The following is a 21982-nucleotide window of genomic DNA, read 5'->3' on the forward strand; positions in this document are numbered from 1 at the left end:
TATTTATGAATCAAGTTTTTTGTTTATACATTACTATGTCAAAGTAAGAGTATCTCCAACAATCAACAACTTTGGAATTTTAAAATATATGAGTCACATCATCAAAACTCTCTCCAACAACATTATCACACTTAGTCATCAAAGATGCAACCTCTCTCTCTCTCTCTTCAAGACTAATAAGTTTACCTTAACTCTTCAAAACATATAATTTTATTTTGAAAAAATAAAACTTACCTTTAAAATGTTTAAAACATGCAGTTTTTATTTTCAAGTAACTAGCCTCTCCGCACGCGCTTCCGCACCTGCGAAAGGTTTTTTTTAAAAAAAAAAAATTTTATTTTAGAATTAAAAAATATAATGGGTAGTTGTGTTCTATAAAAAGAGGATCCATTATCTGATTTTTCTTTTAATTTAAATTTTTTTTAATATGAACAAGTGTGAATTTACCATATTATCCTAATTTAATTAATAATTTTAATTCTTATTGTTTGCATTAACCAAGGGTATTTTCTGGTATTTTGAATATTTCATCATTCTTTGCCTTTTGCTTTATATATATAGATAGATAAATACATAGACATTCTTCACATGTTTTCGTATTTTTCATTATTTTCCATGGCATTGGATAAATTGAATTGAATACTCTACTTGAGCATAAATTATTAAAGCAGCAAATAACCATTTTCAATAAGTCAATAAACTTTAATTTAACGAATTTATTGTGTGGAGCTTGAGGATTCATTGTGTGTAACCTGACGCATCTAATGATGACTTTGGAGTTCTAGAAAAAGATGAATTTGAAGTTGTAACATCCCAAAAATTAATTGAAAGAGATTTACGATATTATCTTACTAGTAAAGGAAGTATGCATTTTAAAGTGAAATCATCAACCACATAACAAGCCTAAGTTCAAAACTATGCGACAATAGGATTCATTGATTTGAGTCAAATGGAATTTGAGGTTAATTTATAATGAGAATGATATTTTGATTAAATAACATGGTAAAACATGAAGGGATGTTGTTAATGGGGTATAACTCAGTTGGTTAAGCCACCTCCATCGATGTGAGTAAAGGTTCAAAACCCCTTGCACCCAACTAATATTTGTGTAAACTCCCTTCCCAATTGCTTATAATAAAAAATGTCACAAGCAATGAGATGTACAAAATAAAATTTTCATACAAATATACCGTTGATGAGTTCTTACTTAGTTAGGATTTTGGTTCTCTTGTAACTTGTGTTTGTGTTCTCCTTGCAATTTAAGTGATCTCCCCCCCACCCCCTTTCCCCCCATTCTTCAAGAAGGGAAAGGGGGAGTGAAAAAGATATGTTTTTCTTTCCCATGAAGATATTGCCTATTCATTGACTCCGCCAACCCCTTCTTTTCAAGGAGAGAGGGGAGTGAAGAGAATTTGTGTATGCGTGAATTAGGTAAAGTATATACGAAAGAATTCTCCTTCACTATGGCTGATGCTGTTGTTGTTGTTGTTGTTGTTGTTGTCTTCGTTGACGTAGCATTTGCTTACTTCTCTTTCCGTTGCTATGGTTATTGTTGTCGTTGTTGTTGTGGCCATCTCCTTTGCCTTTATTTGCCTTGCCTTACTTTGCTTTGCCTCACCTTTCTTTACCATGCCACCGACTCTTTGCACCGCGACAGCCTAACACAAGTATTCACTTACTCTCTTTATTTTTCAATCCTTTATTTTATATCTTTGCACTTCATCCTGTATGCACATGGCTCCTTTGAAACTTCTCTCCCTACCGTTCTCACGTAATAGACTTTTGACTCATTGCATCTTTTATTCTACCTCTCTTTATTTTAATTTTTGGCCATTCCCATGTGAGAAATGATTTTCTTCGTCTGTCATCTCACTTCTTATTCTTGTTTTTTTTTCCAAATTTACATCCATTCTCTAGGGAGAATGTTGGCGAATCCCTACTTTGTTAGGATTTTGGTTACTTATCAATTTGTCTAGTCGTATTATAATTGAAATTTATTTTATGTTCTAATTTATATTTATTTCTTATTGTATTTAGGATTAATATATTTGTGTATTTCCTTATAAATACCTTTATATTGAAGAAGAATACATATCCGAGCATAACTGAAAATTTACCCTATTCTATTTAACTTATACCCTATTAATGCACATAAAATTGTGTCACGAGTCACTCAATATTTATCTTATAAAATTAAGGGAGCTTTAGTTTTAAAGCATAATATAGTTTACTAATTTAGTAGAAAGAAATACAATTTAGTCTAATTAGCAAAAGGCAAAAAACCAAAATGTAACAAAAATACCATTACAAAATATGAAAATTACAACATATGCCATTTTCAGTATTTAGTTTTAAACCAAAATTGAAAAACGACATCAAGCCAAAACTGAACCAAAACGACATCAACCGAAACCAAAATTGAATCACAACCCTTTCGCGCGACGTTTCAACTTCTCCTCCAGAAACCTCTGCAACTTCACCTCCAGAAACCTCCAGACCACCAACGATCATCGAAGACCACCAACGATCATCGAAGACCACCAACCCATTCGTGCGACCATCATCGAAGACCACCAACGATCGAAGCCGATTCTTCATTCTCTCTTTCAGCAGTTCCAACCTATTCCCCCAAAATCTGAAGCGGCGACGACGGCGACGACGAAGTGACGACCAGCAACGACGACGATTGAAGGGTTTAGCACTCTCTTGGGGAAAAAATCGTAAGAAAATGACCCCTAACACAAATTTGCCTTCGATTCTAGGGTTCTGAAATTTTACTTACTGTTCATTCTTCATTCTGCAATGTAGTTTAGGTTTTGGGTTTAGTTTTGGTTTGAAAACCTCTAAAAACCGAAAAATTACAAAAGAAAGAAAAAGAGCATCAAAACTGTTTTCAGATCAATAAAGAAACGCATTGTAGTTTCTGCTAAATTATTTATACTTCTTTCCATTTCACGTCATGTTGTTCTGTAGTTTCTGTTATGTTTTGTAGTTCTTGTTTTGGCTATGCTGATCTTTCAATTTCATGTCAAGTTTATGCATATTTTCTGGTACATTTTGTTTTTTGCATTGCAGTGAAAGACAAACTGCATTGTAGTGAACTACAAACCGCATTGCGTTTCTGTGCTTCTTGAATGTTGCTCATTTCACGCCATGTTCTTCTGTAGTTTCTGTTATGTTTTGCAGTTCTTGTTTTGGCTATGCTCTTCTTTCAATTTCATGTCAAGTTGATGCATATTTTCTGGTGTATTCTCTTTTTTGCATTTTAGTGAAAGACAAACTGCATTGCAGTTTCTACCACAAATGCATTGCGCTTCTTGAATATTTCTCATTTCACGCCATGTTCTTCTGTAGTTTCTGTTATGTTTTGCAGTTCTTGTTTTGGCTATGCTCTTCTTTCAATTTCATGTCAAGTTGATGCATATTTTCTGGTGTATTCTCTTTTTTGCATTTTAGTGAAAGACAAACTGCATTGCAGTTTCTACCACAAATGCATTGCAGTTTCTGTTTGCTTGTAGTTTATCTCTACTTGTCCTAATAGTATTTTCATCCCTTCTTGTTGCAGATCACAAATGGCACAAGAAATGTCACCACAAAAGGAGGAAGCTCAAAACCAACCAAAGCGAAGATTCAAAATGATGGCTCAAAAGAGTAAACCAAAGCCAAAGTCAAAGCCAAACTATGATCGGAAAGCAAAGCACCCAGACTATGTCCAATTTCGGTGCAATTGCAACGCTTTCAACAGCATCATTACGGATGTAAAAGACAAGCTCAATGAAAGGCAGAAGAAGCTTCTCAAGAACACCCCATTTTGGAACTTGATTGAGGTGTTTTACAACCGAAGGATTGACATGAATAACATGAATAAGTCAGACCTTGACTTAGTTCAGCTGCTCAAGAAGTTTGATCCAGATACAAAGTCCTTCAACTTTGGCACCGAAGCATTCAAGATCACAGGCAATGCTGTGAGTCAGATTCTAGGACTGCCAAATGAAGGAAAATCCGTCCAACTTGTCAATGATAAGTACACTTCTACCTTCAGAATAAGGCACTTCGGATTAAAGGGAAAACCATCAAAAAATAAGGTAGAAGAAGAATTACTAAAGACAATTTCCTTGGCAAACCAACCGAAGAAAGAAAAGGCCAAGGCAGAGGAAAAGAAGAAAACGAAGAAAGGAAAAGAAAAGAAAGAAGCTGAAGAAGAAGAAGAAGAAGAAGAAGAAGTTGACTACGACAAGGAGGTGGTCAGCCTAGTATTGGTTCACCTCTGCATGACATTCCTTTTTGCCAACGCTTCATCAACTTTGCATTGGAAAGTATTTGAGCACTGTGTGAATCTAGACACCCTTTCAAGTTATTCTTGGGCAAGAGCTGTTTCAGCCTACATGAATGAATCCTTGGTCGCAAAAGCAAAAGCAAAAGCAAAGAAGGGTGGAGAAGGCTCTATAGGAGCTGTTTCGGGTTGCATTATCCTAATATTGGTAAGTAAACAGTGGCTTATGCAATGCATTTTGAGTTTTAGGCAATGCAGTTTCCCTTTAGTTCAATGCAGTTTCTGTTTTATCCTAAGCAGTTTCCAACCTAATTTATGATATATCTTTCAATTTCATGTTTATGTTTTGCAGTTCTTGTTTTGGCTATGCTCTTCTTTCAATTTCATGTCAAGTTGATGCATATTTTCTGGTGTATTCTCTTTTTTGCATTTTAGTGAAAGACAAACTGCATTGCAGTTTCTACCACAAACTGCATTGCGCTTCTTGAATGTTTCTCATTTCACGCCATGTTCTTCTCAGTAGTTTCGTTATGTTTTGCAGTTCTTGTTTTGGCTATGCTGATCTTTCAATTTCATGTCAAGTTGATGCATATTTTCTGGTGTATTCTCTTTTTTGCATTTTAGTGAAAGACAAACGCATTGCAGTTTCATGTTGAATGTTGCTCATTTCACGCCATGTTCTTCTGTAGTTTCGTTTTATGATATATCTTGTTTTTGAACTGGCAGTTTCTACTGTGTGAGAGGACAAACATAATACAACCAATCCTGGGCAAGGAGAAAGAAACTCCTGCCATTCTTAAATGGAGTCTTGTGGAACTCCACACAAGATTCAACCAAATAAAGGACTTGAATGACATCGAGGTATGCAATTTATCGCATGTTCTACTTTAATGTATCTTGAATGTGAATCCATGCTAAATCATTCTCATTGTACAGGGTATTTTTAAAACTCCTAAAAAGCGAAAAACTACCAGGGAAGAGGAAGACACTGTTGACAAGGTAATTAAAATCTGTATACAGTGCATTGCAGTTTGTGTTTTCTACATTGCAGTTTGTATTTTATCCAATGCAGTTTTTGAATCATTCAATCTCATTGTACAGGGTATTTTGAAAGCATATAAAAGGAGAAAAACTACTAGAGAAGAGGGAGTCCCTCTTGACAAGGTATAAGAATCTCTAAACAAAGAATTATGCATTGCGGTTTCCATTTCCTCCAATGCAGTGCAGTTTCTAATTAGTTTCCGTTCAATATGCAGAAAAAAGAAAAAGAAGATGAAGGACAACAAAGAGAAGCAGAGGAAGCAGAAGACCAAGGAAAACCTGATAATGCTGATCAAACTCCAGAATTAAAAGAGGATGGAAAGAAGAAAATGTTTGAGAATGAAGCTGGAAATGAACCTCTTGCAATTCAAGACCTCTTGGTGAAGTCCATGACAGACGAAATCAACTGTCGCCAACGTCAAGATCCTACCTTCATTTGCCCAGAAAGATTACAACTGTGGAAGGATGAAATAAATGAAGACAGTGAGAAGAAAATGAAGGAATTGTGGGATATATTTATCCAAGGAGAAAAGAGATCAAAGGAGTTGGAAGCGAAGTTGGCAACATACGTAGAGAAATTAGATAATGAAGAATATTTGATGCCACCATGACAGTGGAATCTGATTCAGCTTCAGGAAATACAAAATCTAAAAAGGAGGATTGCAGAATTGGAAGGCAAGGAAACTTGTATTGACAAGGAGAAGATTGCCAAGAAAAAGGAGATTGAAGAAAAGTACAAGGTAGAAATTGAAAGCTTGTTCTCAGACCCAACAGTCTTTGAAATGGAGATGGATCTGCCTACAACACAACCAACACAACCAGTTGAAGAGCAAGAAGAAGAAGAGGAAGAGAAAGAAGAAGACAAGAAAGAAGAAGAGAAGCAACAAGAAGAGAAAGAAGAAGAGAAGAAGCAAGATGCTCCAAAACCTGATGTTCCTTCAAGAGTACTAAGGCTGAAGAATAGAGAAAGAAAGAGGTTTCAAGCATCTTGCTATGTGTACGAAAAAAATAAGAAACCAAAAAAGAAGGCAAAAAAGGATGATGAAGAACTACCACAATTCAAGATTATCTCTTCCGAGGAGCAATCAACACAAGAGGATCCTCAAAATCAGAAGGTGGTATGCAATTACTGCAGTTCAAGCTGCTGCTTTTTCATTGCAGCAAATAGAAATCGCATTGCGCTTACGCTAAACGGAAATCGCATTGCGATTTAGAACGGAAATCGCATTGCAGTTTCTTTTATCAAATGTAGTTTCTAATTAGTTTCCTTTCAATCTGCAGTTAACACAAGAGGCATCTCAGCCCGATGCCACAAATCCAATTCCTGATCCCCCAAAAGGAAGGAGCCTTCATGATTCAATACCTGTAGGTATGCAAGAATCAAATGATGAAGATGAAGGAAAAAAAAAGCCAACAAAGAAAAAACTAGGATGGGGTCAAAAGAGGGTTTGGCAGAAAATTCCAAAGGAGGACAGGGACAGAATTCAAGAATACTACTTAAGTACTCAACCTAGGTAATATCTCTATTCCAAAAGAACAACTCTTTCATCTTTTAATTACAATAAACTAAAACTAATCTTGTGAATTTCATGTATTCGAATCCGCAGTGATAGCTTTTGGGCAGGACTCGATAATGAGAAAGTGACAAACCATGATATCAAAGATATTGTATGGGACCTGGAACTGTCACAAAACGTAAGTATAAAATACTAATTCTATAACACACACTGCACTGCATTTTTTATTTGTGCTACCTATATTACCCGTTAATAATTCCATTTTTCTCCAATCAATGTGAAACAGGTTATTGAGGCCTATATCCAAATAGAGGAGGAGAAAATAGGGCCCATGCAGACAGATAGTCCACAGTACATGTCTACATGGACTTGGGTAAGAATTATTTTGAAAATTCAAAGTTGTTTAAACAGACACGGCACTGCAGTTTAAAAATATATACTAACAAATTGCCATTCAATGATGGCAGGCTTACATGCAAACCTTTCTAGAACCAAATTGGCATAGGGCCCTGTATGAACACTTACTTGAAAAACTCGGGAAATGCAATGTTCTCTTCTTCCCGATCATTTCAAGTTCTGAGTTCCACTTTACACTTCTCACATTTCACAAAATGGAACGAAAGTGGAGACACTACAATCCACTTAGATCGTTGGGATCTAGAAAAGAAGAAAGGTGTATTGACATTGCTCAAAATTTTGTAAGTGGAATGAAACTGTCTTAATTTCTCAAAGCACAAACACAAACAGAAACTGCAATGCAGTTTCAGATATATGATCGCTTAATTTGCACCAAAACTATAATATGCAATGCACTCGATTACCATTTCTTTTTCTCTTTTTTTCTTCTTCTTTAAACAGGTTAATATTGTGGAAGGGTGGCTAGAATATATCAGACCACAAGCACAAGAGTTCTTAGAAACTAAAACAATACCAAAACTTGTGAAGCAAAAAGAAGGCCCCTACACCTGCACAGGTTGATTTGTCCCCAAATGAAGAACTCACTCTAAATTGGATTCTGCAAAATCCATATCAGTTTCCATTTGAGGATGACACAGAATGTGCTCAATAAAATTCGTCTTCGTAAGAATTGTGTCTACTCAACCATTCATTACAATTTGAAATCATTCAAAACCAAAAGCTAATCTCGTATTCATTTGCAGGTTGGATTGCGGCATGTTCGTCATGTTCTACATGGATAAAATAGCACAAGGACAGCCCATTCCAAAAAATGTGGACAAGAATTTCATGAATGAATATCGAGCACAATATGTCACAAAACTCCTACACCACAAACACTGTGTAATTAATCGTCTCTAGTGATTTGCCTTTCGTTTACTCAAGACAATATGTATCTTAATTCTTGTGGATGTTTGTAAATATTTCTAGTTATGGTATATAAGAACATATTTCCTATACATATAAACTGTAATATAATCTTGGAACAGGATGCAACAAAACGAAAGGGAAACAACAAACTGCACTGAATTTTCTGGTCAAATCGCAAATAAATTAAAATCGCAGGTTTCTGGTCTCGAACAATTATTCGAAATTGAAATATCGAACAAGAAAGCTGCAGCTTCGTCTCGAACAAGAAACGCACTGCAGTTTCGTCAAAATCTGCACTGCTTGCTCAAAAGGTAAAGGCATAATCAAAGTACTAAAACTAATATCAAATCACATTTAAGTAGGTCAGCAGTTGTAACATTCCAATATACTTGCAAAAATTATTCTGAAATTGAATTATCGAACAAGAAACCGCAGCTCGTCTCGAATAAGAAATCGCAGCTCGTCAAAATCTGCACGCTCAAAAGGTAAAGGCATAATCAAAGTACTAAAACTAATATCAAATCACATTTAAGTAGGTCAGCAGTTGTAACATTCCAATATACTTGCAAAAATTATTCTGAAATTGAATTATCGAACAAGAAATCGCTGCAGCTGGTCTCGAACAAGAAATCGCACTACGCTGTCAAAATCTGGCTCAAAAGGTAAAGGCATAATCAAAGTACTAAAACTAATATCAAAACACATTTAAGTAGGTCAGCTTGTAACATTCCAATATACTTGCAAAATTATTCGAAATTGAAATATCGAACAAGAAATCGCTGCTGTCTCGAACAAGAAATCTGCTGCTTCGTCAAAATCTGCACCGCTGCTCAAAAGGTAAAGGCATAATCAAAGTACTAAAACTAATATCAAATCACATTTAAGTAGGTCAGCAGTTGTAACATTCCAATATACTTGCAAAAATTATTCTGAAATTGAATTATCGAACAAGAAACTGCACTGCAGCTCGTCTCGAATAAGAAATCGGTCAAAATCTGCACTGCTGCTCAAAAGGTAAAGGCATAATCAAAGTACTAAAACTAATATCAAATCACATTTAAGTAGGTCAGCAGTTGTAACATTCCAATATACTTGCAAAAATTATTCTGAAATTGAATTATCGAACAAGAAATCAGTCTCTCGAACAAGAAACCGCACTACGCTCGTCAAAATCTGCACTGCTGCTCAAAAGGTAAAGGCATAATCAAAGTACTAAAACTAATATCAAAACACATTTAAGTAGGTCAGCAGTTGTAACATTCCAATATACTTGCAAAAATTATTCTGAAATTGAAATATCGAACAAGAAATGCTGGGTCTCGAACAAGAAACTGCGCTTCTGGTCAAAATCTGCACTGCTGCTCAAAAGGTAAAGGCATAATCAAAGTACTAAAACTAATATCAAATCACAACATAGACTAGCAAAAATATTCTGAAATTGAATTATGGGACAAGTTCTGTTCAAAATCTGCAACAAATAAACAGAATGCAGCAGCTTTACGCAACAAAATCTGCTCAAATCTGAAAACAAGCATTCAATGGCAGTCAAAAACGAATATCCACTCATGAAACAATTGTATAATTTTCATTAACTTCAAAAAACAATCATAATATCCAATTAGAAGCTGTGTAGCCAATTAAAAGCAACTAAAACTGCAATGCAGAAACTGACTATACATTCACTAAACCATATCTAACGTAAGCAATCGTCAACTGAGAAGTAATGTTCATATCACAGCCTTGCAAGTCTTCCTATTATGCCTAGTAACACTACACCGACTGCATTTCAATGGCCTTTTAAATTCACCAAAAGCTTTGATCCTCTTTGTTGGTGGTCTTCCGGCTGGCCTCTTTGTAATTGGCGGAAGCACAAATCCAATGCAAAACTGTACGCCCAAGCCTTTCCCAATATCCGAATAGGAAAAATAGGACTCTCATAGGCTTTTCGAAAGAAGTCAGTCCTATAGTAACACTCCACGTAATCATAAATTGAATCTTTCTTTGCTAGAATTGCAGCTACCGCATGCGTGCAAGGAAACCCGTCAATTTGCCAAAGACGGCAAGAACAAGTCCTTTGCTCAAGATCAACCATCACAGAATAATCAGCAAATACTTCAAAAACAGTGAAACTAGAACGACGAACTACCCAAGTCCTACCGGCCTCCGCATTTTCCCACAGTCTAGTTTCCATCTCCGGACACAAAATTGTTGTCCACTTCTCCGCTTCAATTCGTCGTTGAGAATTCAATACCATCAATTTCTGTCGAATCCCTTCTATCAAAGGTAGCACCGGCAAATCTCGAAACACACCAACCCAATTATTAAATGACTCCGCTAAACTATTTGCCATCTCCCCATACCGCATTCCTTTGAAATATGCGTTCGCATAGTGATCTCTAGACAAATCAGATATAAATGTCTTCACTTTCGAACTCCCAACAATCACCAACTCCTCCATTGCTACCGTAAACTCTTCCTCTGTAACAGTATATGCGCACCTACTAAATAAATTGATAACACGATCCTGGAGCAATTTCCCATAACCTGACTTCGGGTACTTCGATATCAAATTCTGTTTGAGGTGATAGTAACAGTAAGAATGAGGCCATCCAGGAAACACAAACCCCGTTGCATTTAACAAACCTTGATTGCGATCCGAAAAAAAGGTCACCACTCTCCCCATCGGTAGCAAAATAGAAGCCAAATGTTGAAGAAACCAAGTCCAATTCTCCTCTGTCTCAGAATCAACAACTCCAAAAGCTAGAGGATAAAACCCTGCAAAACAAAACCAAGAGCACAAGTATAAGCAAAAAAGGGAAATTGCAGTGCAGTTTTTGAAAACAAATCTGCTCAAATTTGAAAGGAAACCAAAAGGCAAAACCATGATCCAAGTACTAAAACTAAATTTAAAACACATTTAAGTTCATGAGCAGTTGCAACATTCCCACAGACATAAAAAAATTACTAAGAAAATCGAATTATGAAACAAGAAACTGCAATGCGTTTCTGCTAAAAAATTACAACAAATGGAATCGCAATACATTACAGAACCATACCTTGATTTCCATTCTTTCCGGAAGGAGAAGCTGCCTTGTACTTGCTCTTCAAAACGTAGCATCAACGAACAACAAGGGTATGCAATATTGAAATCCAGCAATGCAACCGCCAAACGACACAAAAAACCGTCTAAAGCGATTAATTCCAGCTTCACATTCAAGAGTGCAGAGAGAACCAGGGTTAGTTTCCTTTACGGCGTCCGCATACCACACTAACTCGTTGAAGGACTTCGACTCATCACCGTGAACGTTCAATTTAGCTAACTCTTTGCCAAACCATGCATGGTAGTATGAAATGTCTATACCATAATAATCTTTGAACTCGTGTATAATCTCAACTGGCTTCAGCTCTGGTTTTGCACGAATTCTGTCCACAATGAGGGAGGACACCACACGAGACTTCATCATCTTACTCTTTGATTCCCGTATCCGACCCACACATGTATGCACATTATTTAATGTCCGAATTACAAAACAGCCAGTAGCTTCACAACGAGAAGCATAAACACGCCAGCTACAACCCTCCAATTTCTTATTCGAACAAATAGCAACCACCCGCTTCTTGTCATTGCCGGCATATAAAAAATTAAATCCTACTTCAAGAGCGTACTTGCACAATTTCAAACGGAACTCCTCTGCACCACCGTCAAACTTCTGCCCTACATGATGTATGTACGTCTCCCACTCATTCGACAACAAAGGCTTAGCACTTGCTCTCTTCGACCTGCCCAAAAATTCATTTCTGTCTTCGACAGTACTAGAACACGACGACTCGCCCTTTTCACATGCTATCAACTCCTTATTTGCACAAAAATCACCACTATATTCACTGCTCCCGCATAAATCCTTCACTAAAATATCAACACTCTTCTCATTTGATACAAACAAAAATGACCTCATCATGTCCAAATCGCTATCCGTTTCTAGAAAACAACTCGGATAACTGGGCAGCGAATACCGTAACGTAAAACAACCCAACTGCAAACCCTTAAACCTTAGACACAAAGTCTTCAAAATATCAACCATGGATGACTCTGATGAAACTGAAAACATAATGGTTTCCGACTTATATGTGCACTTGGCAATGACACACACCTCCATTAGCCTTGAAAATGCAAACAAAACAACAAACAAAAACAGAAAACAATTTAAATCAGTAAATAATGTACATGAGCAGTTGTAAAATTCCAATAGACTTCCAAATATTAGTCTGAAATCGAATTATGAAACAAGAAACTGCAATGCAGTTTCTGCCAAAGTACTAAAACTAATATCAAAACACATTTAAGTAGGTCAGCAGTTGTAACATTCCAATATACTTGCAAAAATTATTCGAAATTGAATTATCGAACAAGAAATGCATTTACGGTCTCAACAAGAAATCAGCTTTACGTCAAAATCTGCACTGCCGCTCAAAAGGTAAAGGCATAATCAAAGTACTAAAACTAATATCAAATCACATTTAAGTAGGTCAGCAGTTGTAACATTCCAATATACTTGCAAAAATTATTCAAATTGAATTATCGAACAAGAAGCGCAGCTCGTCTCAACAAGAAACGCATGCTTTCGGTCAAAATCTGCACTGCTGCTCAAAAGGTAAAGGCATAATCAAAGTACTAAAACTAATATCAAATCACATTTAAGTAGGTCAGCAGTTGTAACATTCCAATATACTTGCAAAAATTATTCAAATTGAATTATCGAACAAGAATCGCCGCTGCTTTCGGTCTCAACAAGCTAGATGATGTAGTTTATGACAGAAAATCAAAACAATTCGAATAGAAACCAAAAGGAAACCACGATAAAAGTACTAAAACTAAATTCCATAAACATACAAGTCGACATAATCGAAAACAGGTTCTAAAGTACTCATACCTCAAAACTTAGGATGCCAAAAATCTCCACAACCAAACAAAGAATTAAAATCAAATCGATCACGAAACGAAGAATATAGGGTTTAGCATTGAACGCCACAAGATCGCGCCGCAAAATCGAGCCACAAAACTGAGCTCGAAATACCCGAACTAAAGAGAATAAATCACCCAAAATCGATATTCAAAGATGAAAATCGAACGCGTAGCGAAAAAGGAAGACGAAAAACGAAGAAAATAAAAGCAAAACCTACAAGAAAATTGAGCTCCAATGGCGAACCCAGCTCAAACGAAGAAGAAAACGAACGAAAGAGAAGAACTCGCGCGTCGTTTAAACGTTGAGAGGCAAAAGCGTCATTTAATTTGTAGGTTTACAGATGGGCAGGCTTTTTAAGAGAAAAGGGTAGAATTGTCTTTTTTTGACATTTTTAAAACGAATCTGAGCCTTGGGCCTAATCTAAAATAGCTATTTTTTATTGAGTATTAAAACCCAAACTAAAATACCTAATATCTCACTTCCTAATTAGTAAACTTAATTATGTCTAATACCTAATTTTCCTTAAAATTAAAAGGGGAAGCCAAAGTTATATAAACAAATGATAAGTAAATTTTGATTTTGTAAACTAACTTAGAGACTTGTGGCATTTTGGTCCATAAGCCTCGAAATTCATATAATCAATTAACTTATAGTTTTAGCTTACACTTCATAAAAGAGACCAAATTTCGAACCCCGTCATCAATTAAAAATAAAATAAAAATAAAAAAACCCGTATAAAATTAGTTCAAAAGAGAAAGCTAGGAACTCCTATAGATTTTTCTTGAAGAGCATATGTGAGTCACTAAGCTCGCCCCGTAACATCCAATTTCAAATTCCCCTAACATATATTAGATTAATTTCAATAACTCCTATAGATGGTTCAAAAACTATTTTTTCTTAAAGATACAACCTACAGAAAATACACCCTCAAATCCATTTACAAAACATAGTTCATAATCCACCGTCCATTTACAAGAAGAATACGCATTCGACGGTCACGATTAACTGATTAGTTTGTTCATTTTTCTATTTTTGATATTTTTTTGGGACGTCTTTACAGGCGAAAATTTCCATCGGTTTACATTGGTACCGCCCACAGTCAGCGGCAGCTTGAGCGAAGCAACCATTAAATCCCGATTAATTTTGAACCCATTAACCATCGTCGACAACGCTACCGGCAAATTGATTTGATTCGACGCTCAGTGAGAGACGAAAATGGCATCGGGTTGGGGAATCACAGGGAACAAAGGGCGCTGCTACGATTTCTGGGTGGACTTCAGCGAGTGCATGTCTCGCTGCCGTCAGCCCAAGGACTGTGTTCTTCTTCGCGAAGACTACCTCGAGTGTCTTCACCACTCCAAAGAGGTTAATTTTTTCTTTCAATTAGGGTTTTAATCTCATTTATTGCTCAGATCGGCGCATGAACCTTAAATCACCAGCTCCATTTTCAGGCACTGTTTGGTTATTTATTAATTTATTAATTAATTATTAATCTAGCTCAGCTGTGTTCAATTTTAGCTCTAGTTCCCCTCAATTGATTTACTGTTCCATCGATGTGTGTTTCAAGCTTGCTGTAGACAATGTCGTGTTTCTAAACCCTAGGGCATCGACCGCCACTCAATTTCAAGTCTGATTTAAGGTTTTATGAAAATTGATTTTATGTATTAGTCGAAAATGTCGAGTTATGGTTTCTTTTCATACATCTCGTATGTGTTGTTGTGAACATTTAGGAACTAGAATCATTACCCAAACATTGAGAAGCAATCTCGTAGAAGCTTGGTGTTGTTTGTGCAATTTTTTTAATGGCTTTTGAAAATATTTCAAACTGCTGAACAGCTCCAAATTGCAAAGCTAAACAAGTTTTTCTTTTGGTTAGAAGGTTGACAAGTTATTTTCGTAGATGATTTATATTTGAATTAATGGTCCATCTTCAATCAAAGCCTGCTGTGTTCAATCAAAGCCAGGGTCAAGTCTCCATGTGATCATATTACAATCACCTATCTAAATGTCGAATGAAGAGTAGATCCCACTATTTTTCCCCATTACCATGCACAGAAAGTGATGTAGTATCTACAGAAAAAACATGAAATAGATTCTGGAATATCCTACAACAGGGAAATATAAGCTTAGGGTTTCACAATGGTGAAGTTAGTTTTGAAGGGTCACAACCCAATCTGAGTGCAGGATACAGTTCTATGTATCTCCTATCAAAATTCAAGCATAAAAACAGATACAATTCTATTTATCAGCTATTTTGGGAGATTGACACCTAGGAGTTGCTTGGGTTTACTTTTCATGTTCTTTATGGCTCACTTCGAGTATCGAGGCTGTCATGCTTAGTTGTTATTGTTTGTGCTTTATATTTTTGGATTTCATTCACTACAATAGTTCAATGTTATGTCAAATGTTGAGTTCAATGCCTTTATACACCTTTCTGTAGCATTTTAAGAGTAGGAGGTTAAACATAATGGCGAAATGTCAACACAGTTGGCATAAAGTATAGAATTCGAACAATAGGCAACTTCGACTTCTGCTCTATCAGAAAAGGTTCATAGTTGGAGGGAAATCTCAAAAACATAAATGATTGTCTTCGTAGTATCATCTTAATTTCTTATCATTATTCAAATTTGTGTCTTTTATGGGTGGGGTGAGGAGAACATCATAACCTGGTATATAGTGCTTTCCCAAATTTTAAGGACATTTGGAAATTTTGAATCAAGATGGCATTCTCATCTCTCAAATTTTTAGCTCTCCCTGCCAAGGTAATAAATTTATCCAATGGCTTTGTTTGATTGTATGCATGTGTTATTCATCTCGGGTTTTGACTATTGATATATATTTCATAACATTTTTGAACTTACTGAACAACAAGTATGCAACTTTGCAATTTAGCAATGTAGTTCGGCTTAGGACATAACCCAATTGATATCCGAATTTTCAGTTACAGGGATGAGGTTTTTTTGTTGACCTAAAAAAAAAAAGAGAGATGAGGTTTTAGTCAAAATCCCCAGATGTTGTATGCAATCCACATAATATAACTTGATTTGTGTGTACATACATGAACACAGACTTGTTTCGTTTTGGTTTAAATTGGTAAATACTGATTGGGCTCATGGTTTCTCTGCATGTTTATTATCGCAGTTTCAACGAAGAAACCGAATTTACAAGGAGGAGCAGCGTAAAATAAGGGCAGCTGCACGGGCCAAAGAGGGTGGAGAGGTTGATAAGCATCACCATCCATAGCAGAAATCGATCATCATTTGAACTGAAGAAATAATAAATGTTTGGAGAATGGATGCTGTATTTTTTTTCCAATACTGGTCTTTTACTTGATTATGTGATCTGTTTTGTTTCTCCTGGAAAGAGTGTGGGCCTCGTTGGTCTATGCAATAAGATAATGGTCAATTTAGTTTTGCTTGCAGTAGTTGCAGATTGGACATTGATTTGCTTGGTGACTTAAACCGGCGTTTCTGCTCTCCAGACTAAAATGACTTGTGGAATATAAACCGGATTCGGTTTTAAGTTCTTTGTTTATCTTTGCGATCATTCGGAAAGTTGTTCCTACAGGCTTACATGGATTATGAATTCTCCTAGGCTTTGGCATGGGTTTTAAAGCAATTCTTCTATTCTTTAGATTCTGAATTGTCCTTTCCCTTCCAGTCTATCCTCCATTTTCTCTTCCAGAATATCAATAAGATCGTTACCATTTAATCAGTGGAGGAAGCGTGAGTGAATGAGTATAAATTTGTTATCCAAAAACAAAAGGGATGACTTGTATTCTTTTATTTTAGAGGTTGAGTGGAAATTTGGAAAAGTAAAAGGTCCGAGAAAGAAATACGAGGAATACGGGGGCATAACTATAAAAGACAAAGTTTCACTCCGAAGTGCCATTGCAGTGTCTCTAGCCAGATCAGATTAGACCGCTTCGGCACGTGTGGTGTGCACGCTTGGTCCGCATGAGTTTCAACGGTCCAGATACAAATTGGCGCAAATAGACAACGATCAGACTGTTTACGTTAAAAAATTAATAATAGAGTCGTATATATTGCTGTACTCAGCGTGACAGGTTATCTAGACCGTAATTTAATCAGGAGCCCTACCTTCCCTCAAATTCAAAACCCTAATTTACGAACTTCAGCCTTTGTGCTTCGGTGCGATCCCCAATTTCATCGGAGGTAAGCTCTCGTCTACCACCTGAGAACCATAGCAACCTTAAGTTTCATCCCCATGTCGAGTTGAATTTGTATTTTCATGCTTGTTTCCGGATTCATGTTGACTGAGCACTATGCTGTACCGGGTTTAGTTTGATTATTTTGTGTAATCGTTTAGCATCCTAAGAGATAATTGTAAGATTTGAATTCCTTATTTATTTTCTTTTGACTGTCTTGTCTATGCGAACAGGATCCTTCATGATTTATGTTATTTTCTTTTGCCTTAATTGTTTTTTTTTTTTTTTTTGTAGGGGATATAATTTACAGTACTCAGGAAAATGAGCAGCCGTAGTACAAGCAGAACTCTCTATGTTGGGAATCTGCCTGGTGATATACGCGAGAGAGAGGTCGAAGATTTGTTTTTGAAGGTAATTCAAAATTTTTTTTTTGCTTGAATTGATGCCAACATTAATGCTATGCGATTTTGCGATGAAGTTGTTATTTGGAATGCATTTGTTTATGCTTGCACATGTAAACATTGGGAAAAAAAAAAGAATTTTGAAATTGGGATACAACAGATGTGTCTTTTTTTTTTCTTTCCCAAAACCTGTTTAATCTTGTATTATGTTTCTTCGGTGTGAACAATTGTGTTCTATGGTAGTGGAGTGGCAGGTGTTGGATGGATGGGTATAGAGTACCCTAAAGAATAAGGAAGGTGTACCCTAAAGAATAAGGAAGGCTTACAGACTGACTGAAGTTTCTAATTTTCTTTGCAGTATGGACGCATAGCCCATATTGACTTGAAGGTTCCCCCAAGGCCTCCTGGTTATGCATTTGTTGAGGTGAGAGCCCACAGCTGCTTAATTTAATTTTATGTTTGTATGTTTCCTTTATAATATGTTTGAACAAGTTTTTTTTTACAGTTTGAAGATGCTCGTGATGCTGAAGATGCACTTCGTGGTCGCGATGGCTATGATTTTGATGGTCATCGTTTACGGGTACACTATTATGCTTACATGCCATATGGTAGATATGGTAGATGTGGTACTTTTCCTAGACATAATATTCTAATGTATATCTCTGTAGGTTGAACTTGCACATGGAGGGCGTGGACATTCATCTTCGTCAGATCGTCATAGTAATTATAGTGGTGGTCGAGGTGGGCGTGGGATGTCCAGGCGCTCAGATTTTCGTGGTTTGTATTTCACTTGTTACACTTTGTGCTCTTTTATATGGTAGGATGCATTTGATATGTTTCTAAACCTGTTCCATCCACAGTGTTAGTCAGTGGACTACCCTCTTCTGCTTCATGGCAAGATCTTAAGGTGTGTGTATTTATCAATTGGAGATATTTTTATTATAACTGTATTTCTGTGTGAGGGAACTTTTCACTGCATGTCTGACACATACGATGTATTTTTATTCAGGATCACATGCGACGGGCTGGAGATGTCTGTTTCTCCCAAGTTTTTCGTGATGGTAGTGGTAAGATGCTCTTCATGCTTCAAGTGTGTTTCTTGGTGGTATATTGTGGAAAATTTAGTAATAGAAACATTTATTGTGATCTTTTTCTTCCTTGGTCACTTAAAGTTCTTTTGTCCTAGGTGGTGCTAATAGAATTTATTAAATTGACTGGTTAATGCTAATAGTGCTTCTCAGCCGAATTTCGCACTGTCTTTGGATTTTCTCTGCTCTTTGATTGTGTTGTTGTTTCCAAATTTGTATTCTTAAGACCTACTTCACAAGACATTAGAATAGCAATTGTTTTAGCTTTCTGTCCCATGATTGTTTTATAGGCACAACAGGGATTGTGGATTACACTAACTTTGACGACATGAAGTATGCGGTAAGTCTTGCTTTTACTTTCTCACTCCAAACGTTTATATTGTGGATAACATTTGATGGAGTATGGGTGCTTGGTTTCCTTTTTATCAACACATGCATGTGTCTAAAGTTTCTACTTACTACATAGATTGTAATCTTAAACTTCATTGATTTTTTTCTGCAGATCAAAAAGCTTGATGGCTCTGAGTTCCGGAATGCCTTTTCTCGCTCTTCTGTTCGTGTATGCATCTTACCAATTTGAAAAATGTACTCTCCTTTCCTCCTGTATTTGTCTTTTGTTAAAGATGCTCATTGTCTCATTTTCTTACAGGTGAGGGAGTATGATTCGAAGCGGGACTCATCTAGGAGCCCTAGTCGTGGTAGATCTCATTCAAGAGGCAGGAGCTACAGTCGTAGTCGAAGTTATAGCAGGAGCAGAAGCCGGAGGTTTGACCATTTTCAATAACTCAACTTAGTACATATGGGGAATAAACATTTCTATATTGCGTTCTTACTTTTTCACTTGTTTTGCAGCAAGTCTCCCAAAACCAAATCTTCACGCCGCTCGCCTGCTAGATCTCGATCAAGGTCTGCTTCTCCGCCTCGCTCGCGATCAAGATCTCGCTCTCCGTTAGGGTATGTGTTATTTTTCACAATTATTCATTATACTATTTGTTTGTTGGCATTCATGCCGGCTGGGTTTTCATTGGTCCATGAGGTGAACACTGATGGACACAATAATATTTTTTGCCAGTCGAATTGTGACATCTGCGTTGTAACATTTTCTAGTTGTGCTATTAAATTTCTGAGTTGTAGAAATTTAACTAATTGTTGTGTTGACAGATGTAAGTACTGACTGAGATTAACTGGGTCGTTGGATGTGATATATGTCTAAAGATTAGTGGTGTGCTATTTTGCTTAGATTAAATGTCTTCTTGCTGTCGTGTAGTATGAATTATGTCCTTTGTGTTGAAATATTTTCTGTTGCTTCATTCCATTATTTGCTTGGTCAGCAGTGGGGTTTACTAAGAAAGAGTCAGATATCCACCTAGTTTTCATTTTCTTTACTCTTTTTTGCTTGCATGAAAATTACCTTTGTTTTTCTTTTAGATATGGATATATGCGGCGAACTGGGGATTGGATATTAGGACTTGATTGGATATGGTCAATTGCTTACAACTCTTTTTCTGTGGAGGTATGCTGTTTTTTAGATAGGCAGCTTTGGAAACCTTCATGGTACCTCTGTTCTAATGCTTTTAGCATTGTAAATGTCCATGGGTGCTAGATTGGGAACAATGGAGGTCTTGGATTGCACTAGTAAAGCTGGATATCTGTGAACTAAGTGCCATTGGGATTTGGAAGTCATCATCAATGAGCATTTGATTTTCATTTCCTGCTCCAACATTTTGCCAAGCTAATAGGGCGCACTATCTGGATATCCTGGATTCTTGTGTTACAGTAGGGAAGAATGCTCCTCTTGTTTCCACTGGTGTCTAATAATAATCATAATGTATTTTTTTTCATATATATTTTTGCCTCTGATTTTGTTCTGTTTTGGCGGGGATTACATTAATTGTTTTATTCTGTTTTTCTTCTTTCTATTCATATGCTGAGTGTTTAAACCTTTTTCTTCTATCCTTATTGGATATGGTAACTTCACATGGAAGAGGCATCAAGGACCTTGGACCAAATTGGTAAAAGGAACATGGTTATTAAATTGGGTTGTTTCTGGAACTTTTGCAGATCACGATCAAGAAGCAGATCTCCACTGCCTTCGGTAAGTGTTACCTTTTATTCTTTTGAATAATTTTGCAATATCTTTTGACTCACCCAGTTTTATAAGGACATGATATTGCGACAGTTGAAGCATAATTAAGCCTCACTTATGATGTTTCTTTTCTTCTTTTACATGACAGCGACAAAGTCTAATGTTTATTTGATTTCTCCTTGACTAATGGATGGCCTCCCTGGATTTTTTTAACATTGGATTCGTATAATACCTACAACTGGATTGGTCACGGTTCCTCCCTGCCTTTCATAATTTTTTTTCTTTGGCATAATCAGAAACACACAAGTAAAAGCCCGAAGAAACACATAAGTAAAAGTCCAAAGAAGCGTAGTGCTAGCCGGAGTCCAAGCCGGAGCCGGAGCAGGAGCAGGAGTTTGTCACGGTATTCTTGAGCATTATATCTACTTTGAGTAGTGTCATCATTGGGCACTGTCTTTTTCTCCTCCGACTACATTTCCCGTGAATCGCTCTTGCTTTGTGATTAATATGCAAACATTCCTTCTAGATTGTGATTGCAATATTTCTGTTTGACAGGTGATACTTGACCCCTTACCTGAAGCTACCAGCAGGAGGGAGCTTCACTATGGTTGTTAAAGCAGTGGAAGTGGGACGCCTTTTATTTATCCGACTTTTAAGTTTATGGATGGATTCATTTTGCAAGCCATTGTGTTGGTTGCATTCTTCTTTAACTGAAACAGATGTTTTACCATCTTCGCACCTTGTAATGAATATGAGATTTTTGCTATGTTGCTGTTGGAAGTTTCGGAGTATGTTTTCTTGCTGCTTTGTTTACTTTCCCCCTAGTTAACTTATATATAATATCATGCGTTGATGCTGAATCGGGATGCCATTTGAAACTTGGTGCTTGCTTTGGGTTGCCGTTTAGATTTTAGATTATTACACCGGGATTTTGTTTTCGATGGCGTTCGTTCATTTTATTGTTCTCTTTTCATCACCAATTGACACGCTTGACAAGTAGTCGTTTTCTCCAAAAAAGTGAACTGAGCAGCTAGCTAGGTAATCAAGCAAGGATAAGGAAGAAAGGAAAAGAAACCGTGAATGAACGTAGAAAAAGCAAGGCCGGTCCACATCCATTC

General features: G+C 36.6%; 3 protein-coding genes and 2 pseudogenes across 9 annotated transcripts; 3 read left to right on the forward strand and 2 right to left on the reverse strand.

The window, feature by feature from the left end:
* Window positions 1-3540: 3540 nt before the first annotated feature.
* On the forward strand, window positions 3541-7809 carry LOC148915999 (uncharacterized; annotated as a pseudogene). Its single transcript, XR_016128112.1, has 10 exons — window positions 3541-4481; window positions 5000-5134; window positions 5210-5272; window positions 5375-5437; window positions 5530-6432; window positions 6596-6828; window positions 6922-7009; window positions 7118-7204; window positions 7299-7529; window positions 7690-7809. The product of XR_016128112.1 is annotated as an uncharacterized LOC148915999 (transcript).
* A 2075-nt stretch (window positions 7810-9884) lies between these two features.
* On the reverse strand, window positions 9885-10945 carry LOC148916000 (uncharacterized; annotated as a pseudogene).
* Window positions 10946-11261: 316 nt separating this feature from the next.
* Window positions 11262-12314, reverse strand: LOC148916001 (uncharacterized). Its single transcript, XM_089055035.1, has one exon. It carries the CDS (start codon window positions 12312-12314, stop codon window positions 11262-11264), a length of 1053 nt encoding a protein of 350 aa, XP_088911161.1.
* Window positions 12315-14195: 1881 nt separating this feature from the next.
* On the forward strand, window positions 14196-16545 carry LOC103334081 (NADH-ubiquinone oxidoreductase-like protein). Its single transcript, XM_008237011.2, has 2 exons — window positions 14196-14486; window positions 16263-16545. Exons 1-2 carry the CDS (start codon window positions 14337-14339, stop codon window positions 16362-16364), a joined length of 252 nt encoding a protein of 83 aa, XP_008235233.1. The 5' UTR covers window positions 14196-14336; the 3' UTR covers window positions 16365-16545.
* A 585-nt stretch (window positions 16546-17130) lies between these two features.
* LOC103334080 (serine/arginine-rich-splicing factor SR34-like) lies at window positions 17131-21655 on the forward strand. Of its 6 annotated transcripts, none has more exons than XR_016128325.1 (15): window positions 17132-17296; window positions 17584-17700; window positions 18049-18114; window positions 18196-18270; window positions 18359-18467; window positions 18551-18597; window positions 18700-18757; window positions 19069-19118; window positions 19281-19337; window positions 19428-19543; window positions 19631-19732; window positions 20207-20291; window positions 20382-20873; window positions 21013-21267; window positions 21420-21655. XR_016128325.1 is itself a non-coding variant. In XM_008237009.3 (14 exons), the coding sequence occupies exons 2-14, from the start codon at window positions 17611-17613 to the stop codon at window positions 21421-21423; spliced, it is 915 nt and encodes a 304-aa protein (XP_008235231.1). In that variant the 5' UTR covers window positions 17131-17296; window positions 17584-17610; the 3' UTR covers window positions 21424-21655. The 6 variants fall into 6 exon arrangements, 3 of the variants coding, with proteins under 3 accessions (XP_008235231.1, XP_016650817.1, XP_088911679.1); XR_001678130.2 differs by having other exon boundaries at window positions 21161-21267; XR_016128324.1 differs by having other exon boundaries at window positions 20840-20873; window positions 21161-21267.
* Window positions 21656-21982: the final 327 nt, after the last annotated feature.

The sequence above is a fragment of the Prunus mume genome, linkage group LG6 (genome assembly GCF_029339155.1).
Source record: "Prunus mume cultivar Tortuosa linkage group LG6, ASM2933915v1, whole genome shotgun sequence".
In the NCBI taxonomy this organism is placed as follows: domain Eukaryota; kingdom Viridiplantae; phylum Streptophyta; class Magnoliopsida; order Rosales; family Rosaceae; genus Prunus; species Prunus mume.

Excerpts from the sequence above, each read along its gene's own strand:
- LOC148916001 (XM_089055035.1), bottom strand. The coding sequence starts at position 12,314 with ATGGAGGTGTGTGTCATTGCCAAGTGCACATATAAGTCGGAAACCATT.
- LOC103334081 (XM_008237011.2), top strand. The coding sequence starts at position 14,337 with ATGGCATCGGGTTGGGGAATCACAGGGAACAAAGGGCGCTGCTACGAT. Across the intron at positions 14,487-16,262 it reads GTCTTCACCACTCCAAAGAG|TTTCAACGAAGAAACCGAAT; the intron begins GTTAATTTTTTC and ends TTATTATCGCAG.
- LOC103334080 (XM_089055553.1), top strand. The coding sequence starts at position 17,611 with ATGAGCAGCCGTAGTACAAGCAGAACTCTCTATGTTGGGAATCTGCCT. Across the intron at positions 18,598-18,699 it reads CTTCATGGCAAGATCTTAAG|GATCACATGCGACGGGCTGG; the intron begins GTGTGTGTATTT and ends ATTTTTATTCAG. Across the intron at positions 19,338-19,427 it reads TTTCTCGCTCTTCTGTTCGT|GTGAGGGAGTATGATTCGAA; the intron begins GTATGCATCTTA and ends ATTTTCTTACAG.